At 35.4% G+C, this 13,938-nt stretch overlaps 1 protein-coding gene across 1 annotated transcript in view; it reads left to right on the forward strand.

The window, feature by feature from the left end:
• The window catches only part of PQLC2L (PQ loop repeat containing 2-like), a 47,740-nt gene extending 37,464 nt beyond the window's left edge, over positions 1-10,276 (forward strand). The window contains exons 3-5 of the mRNA XM_011959032.1: positions 2,679-2,810; positions 3,456-3,544; positions 9,686-10,276. Coding sequence (XP_011814422.1) covers positions 2,679-2,810; positions 3,456-3,544; positions 9,686-9,782 — 318 coding nt within the window. The 3' untranslated portion in view covers positions 9,783-10,276. The remainder of the gene's footprint in view (positions 1-2,678; positions 2,811-3,455; positions 3,545-9,685) is intronic.
• Positions 10,277-13,938: the final 3,662 nt, after the last annotated feature.

The raw sequence follows: 13,938 nt of genomic DNA on the forward strand, positions 1-13,938 counted from the left end.
TATAATGTTCTCCAATGCACAAAAGTTTCTAAATTTTGATGAAGTCTAATTTATATTTTATTTGTTGCTTGTGCTTTTGGGGTCATGTCTAAGAATCTGTTGCCAAATCCAAGCTCATACATATTTATCCCTATGTTTTCTAGATTTTACAGAGTTATATAGATTCTCAAATTTATGCTTTTTATCTATTTTGAGTTAATTTTTGTATATGGTGTGAGGTAAGAGTTCAACTTCATTCTTTTGCATGTAGTTATCCAGTTGTCCCACTGCTATTTGTTGAAGAAAGTATTCTTTCCTTATTGAATGGTCTTGGCTCCCTTGTCAAAATCAATTGACCACAGATGTATATTTTTATTTTTGGATGCTCCATTCTATTCTATTTATCTATATGTCTTTTCTAATGCCATTACCACACTGTTTTGATTACTGTCTTTTTCACACATTTTGAAATTAAAAAGTATTAGTTCTCTAACTTTATTATCTTCATTCAGAGTTGTTTAGACTATTTGGTATTCTTAGCAATTCTGTATGAATTTTAGGATCAACTTGTGCAGTTTTGTAAAAGAGGCAGTTGGAATTTTGATAAGAACTGCATTAAATCTGTAGATTACTTTGGGTAGTTTTGCCATCTTTACAATATTAAGTCTCCCAATCCATGAATATGGAATGTCTTCCCATTTATTTAAGTCTTCTTTAATTTCTTTCAACAATGTTTTCTAAGAAAAAATATTACACAATATTTATTGATTTATATTTAATTTTTACAGATTTTAAGACAATTTGTAGCCAAACTTCAGTATGAATCAAAGCATTATTTTAAAAAGAAATATTCATTCTGACATTAAATTGCACTTTCCAAGAACTAGCAACATCAACCATCCAGACTTTAATTATAGAATCACAGTTGCAACTGTGTGTCTCCTCAGTAGAGGATGGGAAGATTTGTGTGACTGGGACCTTATGGATTTGGCATCTCCTGCAAGATGTGTGTCCAACTCCTGGCAATACTGGAGCATGAGTATAGAACTGGTTTCTATTGCCTATTTTCTGTCTGTTGCTCTCCCGTAGTTAAGAATCTTGGATTTCAAATCTATAGTGTAACATTCTTGTTCATAATTTCTTATTTTAAAAAAAATTTAAATATTTTTATATTAGGTATTTTTTCAAACTACTTGGGCTTGCTATTGAACAAATGTTCTCTTTGTATTTTATATTTTGAAGGTGCTAAAAAGCATCACTCTAAAACGTTTTAGAATATAACAGGTTGTTAATACGTTATACTGACTACTTTTTTCTTAGTTATGATATAAAAATCTTTTATATTTAGTAATCAGAAAGGCAATAAAGCATACATACCTTACCTCTTCACCATCCTATGTTGAATTCCTTTTCAATATGTTCTTTGATAAGAGCAAAAATTTAAATAGTCTTTGGTGAGATATTACATTATGCTATTCTTTTCTTGTGGGCATGGGAATAATTTTCAAAAAAAAAAAAATCCAAGCAGTTTAGTCCTACAGGGGAAAGTTTTCCATTTTTGCTAAGTTTATTTATAATTAGAAGTCAGATACCAACTATATCTACCCTAGAAAAAAAAATATCAAGCAAAAAAGATCTGCTTCAAAGGAATTTGTAAAATATGTGTGCCTAGATAGGTCATCTGTTTATAAAATACTGGGAAAAGGTAGAGAATACAGTCAGTCCTCAGATGCTTTGGAAATCTGAGACATAACAAAAAGTCTTTTGAAAACCACATTGATATATATACCATTCAGCACCGCTTAATGGAGGAATAACTCGGCGTTGATGTGAGTGGGATTATGGTCTCCTATGTGAATTCCGGAAATATTAACTTTTAGGTAGTATATGTGGTAGTGAAAGATTATAAAATTGGAGTCAGCAGATTTAGGCTGATTCCCAGTTCTACCACTGGTGGCTTATGGACATCATTTAGCCTCAAGTGGGGCCACCCATTTCAAACCTTGGTCAACTTCCTGCAATAAACACTTCTGGTTTAGAAACTTAATCTTACTTTATGATATAGAAAGTAAGATTCTGAGAGATTAAGTAATTGTCTGATGTCCCACAGGTGACAAGCCATGTCTTCAGGTCTTTTGGATCCCAGGACCCAAGATTTTTAAAAACTTTTCCACATAAGAGGTGGCATCATAGGGAGCCAAATAGATTTTCACATTGACTTTGCTATTTGTCCACCTGTCCACCTGCACGTGGGCAACTTGATTAGAAGTAAATTTAAAAGAAAACATAGGTACCGGCTGAAAATGTAATCACTGATAAACATTTTGAACCTCTACTCTTACATTTTAGTGATATATCTAGTATTTCTAATTACATGACTTAATATCTTCCCCATTATGAGGCCAAGAAAGAATAAACATGTGCTTAGGACATATGTATAAATTCCAATGGGAAAGATAAAAGAAAAGGCAGAGATAAGAGGCATTAATGTTTTAGTATTGTCACTGAGCTTCTTTTAGGTTTTAGATATGTTTGCTGTGTGCTGTGAATGAAGACAGGTTAAAAAGAGTCCTAGAGGCTTAACTGGAAGTGAATGAGATGTTTTATTGCTGTACATCATCGGTATTGTTTTTATCTGGTGTTGAGTTGTCTCATTAAGTTCTGTGCTCCACGTGTTTATTTGTCAATTGTCACTTTTCAGTCAGCTCTTTGTAGCCTACAGAAATGGAAGAGTGGATGAAGCAGTCTCTCTGGGTTTTCTGCTTTGCTGGATAGGTGGAGACCTGACAAATTTCAAAAGCTGCTACCTGAGTAACCAGCTGCCTATTCAGGTAAAACTTTCTCCAGATTTATCTTCAAAAGAGTGAAGGTTCTGGGTTATGTGTGCATGGAGAGCTTCATGTGTAGAGTTGACAAATTTAACAAACAAAATACAGGACACTCAGTGAAATTTGGATTTCAGATAAACAACAAATAATTTTTTAGTATAGACATGCTCTAAATATTGCATAAGTGTTCTGTATCTGACAATCCTCTTAATGTGGCATTTTTTTATAGTAGAATAGAGGCCTGTCTGTTTTCAGATATATTTTTAAAGTCTACATCCAGTTTTAATTCCTTTTCTTCGTACAGTTTTAATATTTTCTTGCCTCAAGGTAGCTGAACATGATATGTTGCCATTAGGGGATTCTTATTCTTTTCTATACTAAGACTGAACAATAATCCACTGATGCTGACACATAGTCTACAATGAGAGTCATGATTAAAAATATAGTCAGTGGCTATAGGCAAATATTTCTATGATAGTATTCAAATGAAAAGATAAAGTGGAATATTTGTAAGCTTTTAGAAAACTTTGTTAATGTATTTAATCATGTAAATGACTTTGTCACCTTCATACACTGTACTATATATATTCAATAATGGTGGCCTGGGATTTTATATTTATAGATGTCCATCCTTATTTACCACTCCAGATTTTGACAGCCATCTTCGACATGAACACGGATATAATTATACTCTCACAATTCATGTACTACAGGTTAAATAATCATAAGAACAAAATGTAAGATTGGTAATAGTTCATTCCAGTACTTCTATTTGTAATAGAACATTTTCTCATTTAAAAACCAATAGAGCATCTTTGAGTTATTTTTAATGAGTAAGGCATATTTTGATAAGACATAACATTTCTCTCAACCATCCAAGTGAGTCCTTTGAGAATTTTTAGATGTGGCACATTTAGATTCCATGTTATTACCTTTTTTTTCCAACTGGTCTGTGTCATTGGACACATTAACACCTCTATGTTATAGGAAAATAAACAGAAATGATTAATCAGAAAAAGGTAAAAGAGAGATTGGCAGAAATAGTCAAATGCTTTTAGAGGTTTCTCCAGGTGATAAGCAGTACCACTTTTCTCTTGTGGCTAATGTAAGAACATATTCTCCACAAGATGATAGCCACAAATAGTTTTTAAGTGCCTACCATTTGTCAGTCCTGTTGTAACTTATTTAATCTTCATATCACCCAATGGGACAGGCACTATTTTAATGTTCAGAGGCTGGCACAGAATAGGCCTGCAGTATAGATTCACTGAGTAACTGAATACTATTATTTTTATTTTTGCTTTGACTGCTGTGTTTTGAAACGACTGTTTGTTTCTTCACGTGTGTGTTTATGAGCCAGCCCAACAATGAAATTTACTTTTAGCTATGTACTTATGAGAGTGGCCCCATTTTTCCCTTTGGGACGTGTGGAGCATATTTTTCTACTGCCCCCTGGTGGTTGTAACTATTACAAGGGTGCGAACAGCTACTCAAATCTACAAATCAAATACAAATCCCACTGGATACTAAAGTGAGGAAGGCAGGAAGATGACCCCCAGTTGTGTACCAGGCATGGTGAAAGACCTTTTATATGTGCTCATTGAACTCACTTATTTTCCATGGCAAACTCCTTTATACAATTGAGGAAACTGAGGCATCAACAAACTGGACTGAGGTCACATAGCCAGCTGGTAGAGGGATTAGATTTCAAAATCAACCTAAGGTGGTATCAGGTATGTATCAAGCTGATTTACGGTGTAATTGGTGTTATGTGAATCATAAGCTCTATAAGAACAGGGACTGTCTCAGTCTTGTTCAAGACTGAGTACATAGCCGACATTCGGCGAATAGTGGTGGAATGAATGAATTGTAAAAGATATGGAAATCTCCAGTAAAGCATTTGGTACTTAAAGGACACCCAATCAGTTTCCTCCTCTGCGTCGCTCCCTCTCCCCACCAAACTATATATATATATATATATAGCCACCACCATAACTAGTTTAATCAATCTGGAACTAACCCTGAATTTCTGTGGCAAACAGTCTAAAACAGTATGACAGGCCAGCTCTCTTCAATTTACTCCCTCAGGGCTAAATTGAGCAACTCACACAGTTTATGAGGTTTCTGGAACAGAGTTTTGCTTAGCTGCAATATCTTCTGTGGGCAAAGTAGACTGAATTTGGAATACTGTTAAACTTAGGGTCAATGCAGAGTTCAAAAAAAAATTAAGTTTCACCAAGGAACATGTGCTCAATGGGCTATCCAACCTGGAATGTTGAGGGATAAAGCGAATCCCTCAAATACAAAATGTGTCTGAAGGTAATTTTTTATTGAATTCTATTGTCTTAACATGTGGTTGTAATATATGAGAAGCCATGAGCTGTACCTTTGCAGTTATAACTCTACAAATGTTTTAAAATAAATGCTTCATCAGTTTTTATGTTAAACAAGTGGGAATGATTTAGCCAGAATGTTGCAGCCAGATATCTGTGTGTCTGATGTCTGCTGATATTAACCCTCGTACAGATGCAACATAACTAAAAAATTAAAAATAGAATATAGAGGTTAAAGCTGCATGGACCTACCCTGCCCCTACCAACCCATGGTAGATGATTGTCTGGCTTATAAGGAAACATGTTTTCTACTTAAACATAGGTATTTGTATGTTTGTTTGCTTGTGGTTTTTGGTTTTGTCTTTCACTTTTACTAAGATTCTGCATCCCAGTATTTCCTAGCTTCCTGAACAAGAGTGTTCAATTTGACCATTACTCCTGGAAGTTCTGATGCTTTAATCATTAACTGATAGAGTAAGAATATAGCCAGCCACTGCCCATGGAGAATGAGTCACTCTGCTCTGTATAGTTAACAGTTATGGATCAAGTGCTTTTTGATTTTTCCTCAGAGAGCTTTCCAAAATGTACCTTGACCTGGCTCTGCTGATTTAAACTCTGAGTCACCTAGATGCAGATTTAGGAGATAAGATCCATAGGATGTAATGACTTAATTTACAGTCTCTTGGAGTAGGGGCATAAATTATTTAGTTTTGAATTCTTGGTTGCTAAGAATGTAGGTGTTTAGTAAGAGTTTGTCAATTAAATGACTCCTCTTCTACATCTCTGGAAACCTGCTTGGCATGTTCCAGTGGTGCCTGGGTTTTTCATAGTCTCTTTGCTTTTTATCTGTGTCAAGCTCAGGGCTTTTTGCTTCCTCTCTCCTTCTCTCAGCGGCCTGAATCACACTCCCTGTTGCTGCCTTTAATTTCTGTTGGCTACTGTTGTCACTGACACCACTTTTAATCTCCTCTGATCCTATTCTGTGCTATCGTCCTACTTCATTTCTCCAGTGTTCTTCTTTCTTGTCTGCTGTTCCCTCCCAAGGCCTGTCAGCACTAGAATGGATGCACTGAGCTTGTAAATGTGTAGCTGGGCAATTAAAGTAGCACTTTCCTTTCCTACAATTGATCCAGCCAATCACAACCGTCCATCAGTTGCTTTCTGTGGTTTTCCTATTCTCAGATGCACTTAGTGATCTTGAGTTCTAACTAAACAGCATATTTTTTCTGGATGACATTTATTGTGTAACCATTCTGAAAACTCAAGTATTCTGGAGATTAAATACCAGATAAGTGGTATTTAGCTGCAGTAAATATGTGTGCCATTGGACATCATTTCAGCAGCTTGTGGCAGTTGTTCACCATTGCCCTGGTTGTTTTTAAGCACTAGGGGGTAGAAGCCTGCAGAATTTATATGTGACTTGGGTGCCAGTGTGCATTGTGCTGTCAGTGACAATACCAAGTCTATATTTGATGAAGAATCAACCTGAGACTTCAACAGAAGCAAAAAAGATAATCTTTATATGAAAAACCCATCAACTCTTTGTTATGGATCCATTTTTTGGTCACTTTAGAAATATTTTTGCAGAATTTTTCATTGTTGTTAATTTTATAAACTCCACAAAAATATTGTAGAAGTGCTGAGGTTAGTCCAGGAAGTATTTTATTTCAAAAATGAAATGACAGAATGCCAGGGCACAATCCCCACCCCTCTCCATGTTCTCTCAATAAAAAATACAAGAAAGAATTTTTGTTAACTTTTAGAAAAACTTCTAAGAAACTTCAGTCCTTTGGGATTTCGCAGGTAGTGGTTTTAATATATTAGAATTGACCAGGGCTCAGTAAGATCCTGAAAATTCCGAAAGCACCTTCTCTCCTTTTGGGATGCAGGCTGGTGGGCAGAAATGCTTGCCCCAGACAGGGGAGACCCATTCTTCTGGTGAACCTGCCCACTTGGCCCATCTACAGGCAGGTACTTTTATATATTCCAAGCAGAGAAAGGGTTCTGTGGGGTTGAACCAGAAATCCAGATGGAAACCCCATAGATACACTTATCCTGAAGTTATTGTTTCCAAATCTTAATTGCCATTATTCAAAACAACTTAGCATATCCACATACATGAATAAATGATGTTACTACTTGATTAGGGAATACCACCCGTCCTAGAAAGATGATTAATATTCATTGGCCTCCAAAATAACAAGGCTGCAGAGAATAAATACTTCCACCCTAGTTTTATCCAATGAACCTCCATTTCCCTTGAAATATTGAGATTCTAATGTATGTTTAGATTGATCCTTAATACTATCACCCTTTTTGTGTTACTGCTTTTAGGATACTGTTGGCATAGTTGAAATGTTAGGCTTTATTTGCGGCTATGTATTTTGTGTATTCTACTTGGGATCTCGATTTTCCCAACTATATAGAAATGTAAGTACGTTATTTGCTTTGTTCATTATGATGAATCAAAGTGCTTCTTATGACTTTGTGTCTACCTTTAGAAGAGATCTTGGAATTCTGAGTAGTGCTTTTCAGACCAACAATATGGAAGTCACAGTCACAAGAATCTATTCTTGATCAATTTTTTGTTGCTTGTTTATTAAGCTCCTTTAAGTTTAGGGAGCGGAATTTAGATCAGCTGGAATTGTTGTCTAAATCTCTTTTCCTGGGTTTGCATATTAGTGCCAGTGTAATGAAATCACAATAAATTATACAAAGCACTTGGCATGGATGTTGTGGTTGCGTTCAACTTGTGAAAAAGTCATGATTCCCTTGCACTTTGCAACTAATATACTTCACTGTAGCAACCTAGAAGGGACCGAACGTGTACATGTGTACTTTATCTCTCTGAATTTTCAACCACCCATGGTTTATTTGAATTTGCAATGGTATATTCTTTTATTTACCACAGGTCCTGGAAACTGAAAACTCGAACTGAATTTCTGAATGTTTAATGGGAGTAAAAGAGTAATTTTATCTAATTCATCCATTTGAGTTTCCATCTGGTCAAAATAGTCTCACATGTTTGTCAACATTTTGAAATGAAGTATTGCAAAAGGGTACACTACAGACATTGAATAAAGAAATTTCATGCAAGCAGTACTTTTTTCAGGGGAGAATATTATAGTCTCTCCCTCAGAATTGCCTTAAAAATGATCCCAAGAGGCAGCTTCACGGTGAATTAGCATTTACTAACTCCCAATCCAGTACTGGACTGCATGATTAAAAGGATAATAATTGTTATCATTATCACATATAGATAATATTTTAAATGTTTAAATCTTAGTAATTTTGAATCTTAAAAGAAATGGATAAGGGAAAAAATGTATAGAATTAACTATAAATATTTAATATGTCTGTACATCAAATATAGGTGTAAAACCAAAACATACAAAATAGATAGGAAACACATATGGCAAAGAACAGAATTTTAGTAAGAATTTCCATAAATCAAAAGGAAAAAACAGTCCTATATAAAAATTTACATAGGACTCAAAAATGGATAATTCAAAAAGAAGAAATGGCAGTGGCTCACACCTGTAATCCTAACATTTTGGGAGGCCAAGGTGGGTGGATTGCCTGAGCTCAGGAGTTCGAGACCAGCTTGGGCAACGTGGTGAAACCCCATCTCTACTAAAATACAAAGAAAAAAAATTAGGCGGATGTGACGGTGTGCATGGCGGCGTGCGCCTGTAGTCCCAGATACTTGGGAGTATGAGGCAGAAGAATGCTTGAACCCAGGAGATGGAGGTGGCAGTGAGCCGAGATTGCGCCACTGCACTCCAACATGGGCAACAGAGCGAGACTTTCTCTCTAAAAAAATCAAAAACCAAAAAACAAAAAAAATGAAAAATAATTTAACTTCTCTAGGAATTAAATAAATGTGAAATAAAATAACTTTTTAGTCCACCAAATTAGCAAATATAAAGAAATTATAGGAATCATAGCTGATAAGAATAGGGTTTGTTTGCACATGCATACACTACTGAATAGATGTCTAAAAGTCTTTCTGGAAGACATTTTGACAGTTTGTGTCAACATCCTCAGAAGTATGAATTTCACATCTAGATATCAATTCTAAGGAAATTACCAGAAAGATGGAAAAATATGTAAGTACTGAGGAATTTGTAAAAATGCCATCTATAAGATTGGGGACACTCAAATGCTGAATACAGTGGAATATTCTGAAGCAATATTAAAATGTTGATAAATAATTTTTAATGACATGCAAAAATTATTATAATATATAATACTGGAAAAAAGGATATTACAAAATATTATGTATACTGTGTATAGTCATGTGCCTTGCATAGAAAGAAAGAAATGAATTAGAATATTTTATGAGTATTAAGATTATGGGTGATATTGTTTTAGCCTTCATGTTTTCCACATCTTCCAACATTTGTACAGGAAACTTTTTTTTTCAACAATCAGAAGATATTTATGATAATGAAATACAATTTAAAACTTGGGTGATTTGTGAAGCTGTGTATTGTATAGGGAAGAGAAAATAACAACTACTGTCATCTTTGCTTCTGTTGTTAGTTCTGAAGATCTACTGAGGAACTTCATTTCTGCTGTTTGTATTGACCATGATTGGGAACTGCACATACGGTGTGGTTTTAAAGGTACCAGCTGCTAAGTGTCACAGGAGTACTTACTTTGTGCATCATCTTCCTTGGCTTATTGCAACATTTGGAGTCTTATTCCTTAACTTTTTTGTGTCTTTGCCATCAGATTGCCATTAGAGAATAAACATGTATAGATACTTAATGTATCACCTAAAAATATATATATATATCTTCTAAGAAGTGTAAATAGCTAATGCTATAGCCATTTCATTATTGTATTTGAAATATTCATTTATAAAGAAAGTCTTCTCTTTCCCAAAGTATCCTAGATTATTATTATTCTAGCAGAGGATCAAATTCAGATGAAGATTTCTTGGTTTCTTTGGTTCTTCTGATAAAAAAAAAAAGTGGGGCCAAGATTAGAAGTGTTGAAATTAACACATCTTAGATATTAAATTTTATTAAAATTATAATAGCAGATATTAAGAAAAAGCCATGCCATCTCTGAAAATCTCTACAGAGAACACTTTGAATTAATAAATGACAACTGATGCCTTGCCTTTTGTTGATAAAAGTAAGTCTCATGAATTAATAGTTTATGGTAAATAATACATTTAGAATAATTGGTTAACGAATTTAATGAAAATTGGCAATAATGTTCAAAACTACATTTATCATTTGTATGTGGGAAACAAATACGAGGGTGCTATTAGTTCTCAATATCTAAACTTACTTGTGATGATTAATACTGAGTGTCAACTTGACTGGATTGAAGGATGCAAACTATTGATCCTGGGTGTGTCTGTGAGGGTGTTGCCAAAGGAGATCAACATTTGAGTCTGTGGGCTGCAAAAAGCAGACCTGCCTTTTAATCTGGGTGGGCACAATCTAATCAGCTGCCAGCGCAGCTAGAATATAAGCAAGGAGAAAAATGTGAAAGGAGAGGCTGGCCTAGCCTCCCAGCCTACATCCTTCTCCTGTGCTGGATGCTTCCTGCTCTTGAACATTGGACTCCAAGTTCTTCAGATCTGGAACTCGAACTGGTTTCCTTGCTCCTCAGTTTGCAGACAGTCCGTTGGGGGACCTTGTGATGATGTGAGTTAATACTTAGTAAACTCCCCTTTAGTAAACTCCCCTTTATATATACATCTATCCTATTAGTTCTGTCCCTCTAGAGAACCCTGACTAATACATTACTAAAATTTATCATAGTTATATAGTTAAATGGAAATATCTCTGTGTTCTCTTGCTCATTGGTACTTCGAGTTTCAAGAAATATAGGGGTGTATATTTATGATAGGCTTGATAAAATTGGCATAAGCTGTCAGTCTGATTGTGAAGTGAGGAGTCCAAGGTTTATTTTATGGATTGTCAAAGAATCAAATAATCACTGAATAATTCTTGGCATGAATTTTACTTTTATTTTTTGGACTCAGTCATTAAAGAAAATGGAAATGGCCACTTGCACTTTAGCAGCTCTTCATGATTTTCAGTACTTTGTGACAGATCACTAATGAGTTCACCAAAGATGTTTTTGAGAAGCAGAAAAATAAGGGCCTCATTTAAAATAGAATACTTTGAGGCAGACAGTTAGGAATACACTCAGTTAGCAACAAGGTCTGGATGATTCCTGAGCACCTGTGTTCAGTAGGGAGTCCCAGAACAGAACAAAGGGGAAATCTTGAATTATTTCCCCTTCTTCAACCTTCTAGTAAGATGGGAATCAGGGGAAGGTGAGCATGAATGGAAGACAGGGGCTTCTTGCCATTGAGAGACTAGCAGAGAAAAATTGTGGTTAGGTGATAGTGTTTCCATTTCTTTCAAAACCCAACTTCACCACTACGCAATATATTCATGCAACACGACTACCCCTTAAATTTATACAAATAATAATAATAATAATAAAACAAATTAGCAGAAAGGGTAGATTTATGATCTTTTCAGTGAACAACCCAAAATTCTGTTTTTATTTTAACTTGATTATATGAATGCTTAATCTTCTGCTCCAGATAGGGAGCGCATGGGAGGTCAATGTCCTCTATCTGACCTTTCCCAAAATTGAATCCTGTCTAAAAGCTGAAACCTAAAACCCAGAATCATTGGTCTTAAAGAGGTTTTCCCAAGATAATTAGACCATTCCTTTTTCATTTCTAAATGTATGTGCCTTATGCCTGCATTCAGGAAGTGTGGTATCCTTGGCCTCAAGCCTCCCTGAATTTTAGGATATGTGTATAAGCAATAATCTCTCTGTTCCAACTTGATTGGAGCCTGAATCCAATCTCTCCTGAAATTAGTTTCAAATCCAAATTCAATTAAAAACAGATGTTTCCAAGTAGACTGAAAAAAGGCTATAAAGAAAAGGCAGGCTTACTGCCTTGGGAATTGGTTGAATTCTCTAGGTGTTTATAATCATAAGGAAGAGAGAAATCAGAGTTGTTCCGGAGAGTTCGCTCTTCCTTTCACACTGGGTCATCCAAGTGCTCAGAAACAATGTCTTTTAAGGAAGTGTGTTATGATTTGCCAGGCTAGATTTTTCTACCTGAGCCACTTTCTGATTTATTCCAGGTAAGGACAAATTTGAATCTTGGGTTAGGCACTTAATAATTCTTATTGCTGAGAATTTATTTCTACATACAGCAGAAGGGACACATTAAAAAATAACTTATTTTCTAGAAGTACTGGCATATCAGGGATTCTTGCACAGAAAGTTTCATTTAGCACATTTTTTAAAAACTCCTTCTAAAGTTAGCCTACTGGCAATTCAGAAAACATTAGTGAGTTTTGGAACGTTTTTATTTTTTTCCCCCATTGAAATCAAAACCCCATTAAGGAATGCATGGTGGGAAGAGAGAGAAGAAAGCTTACTTGTAGACAAATAGTACCTATGAACTTTAATACATTAAAATGGATTCATAAGTTTTTCAAAGATGAGAAACATGTGTCCAATTATTGTGAGATTCGCCACTCCTTACAAGTTCAGAGCAGATAGTCCTCATCTCCCTGTCTTAAAGTGCACATGTCTATTTTCAGAATAATTTTTAGCATTAAGTCTGGGCCACCATTTGATTTTTAATCTCCTCTTTTATCCCTGGAATCTTTCATTCCTGGTGTACTTCATCTTTTTTGTGCGTAATAATATCCTTCGGAAATCTTTGATGCATCAGTGAATTAAAAGAAAAAAAATGAGATGTAAGTGCTTGCTCTATTTGTCATTTTTAATACGTTTTGAACTACTTGATTTATGACTAAGCATTTCTTGGGAGAGGAGAATATTTAAGGTGGTATTTTGAGCTCCATTTAAAGCAATTTAGTTGTCATCAGGCCTCCTCACCCCATAACCTTTGCAAGACCTTGCTTCATAAGTTGGACCCAAACAATTGGCTTGTGTTTCAAGTAGACAAAGCCTTATGGAAATGATACTTGCTAAGTGTTTTTATTGGACAGCTGGGTAAGAGTTAGCCTTTGTCAGACCAGTCACAAACTACAGCTAGGCTGACTCCAACACTCTTGGTGACAATTTCTGTTCTTAGCAAACTCTAAAATTTATTTTAAATTGAGAATGAATTCATTTGCCCCCTGCTTTCTGCTTTGGTTCCTGATTCAGTGGCTAAGGTTAAAAATATTCACTCAATTTTCCCCACGTCTTTAGGTCAGATCTCTTCCCTTCATCCTGTGGGATCCTACCCTAGCATCAGGTGGAATCTCTGTAGCCTATGTTATGCTCATGTTATACTAGGATGTTGTGGCTCTGCTAAAAAATGGCAGAGGGATTTCAGATCCCGGAAGTACTAAGTTGAGCTCAGCCAGCTTGAAAGATAACCAAGATTGTCTTCACTCTCATTGCCTCCTCTCAATGAATCATCTAAATCTAAACTAACATTAGATGACAGTCGCATAGAACCTCTTCAGTGTCTATGTGATCAGATGAGAGACAGGAGAGGTTAGTACAATTCCACTCTCTTTCTTCCTCTCTTTTCTCTCTTTTCCTTCCTTTCTCTCTTTCTTTCTTTCTCTCTTCTCTCCTTCTCTCTTTCCTTCTTTCTCTCTTTCTCTCTCTCTCTCTCTTTCTTTCTTTCTCTCTTTCTTTCTTTCCTTTCTCTTTCTTTCTTTCATTCTTTCTCTCTCTCTCTTCCTTCCTTCCTTTCTTCCTTCCTTCCTTCCTCCCTTCCTCCCTCCCTCTTTCTTTCTTTCTTTCTTTCTTTCTTTCTTTCTTTCTTTCTTTCTTTC

Source organism: Colobus angolensis, unplaced genomic scaffold (genome assembly GCF_000951035.1).
Source record: "Colobus angolensis palliatus isolate OR3802 unplaced genomic scaffold, Cang.pa_1.0 Scaffold48, whole genome shotgun sequence".
Classification (NCBI taxonomy): Eukaryota; Metazoa; Chordata; class Mammalia; order Primates; family Cercopithecidae; genus Colobus; species Colobus angolensis.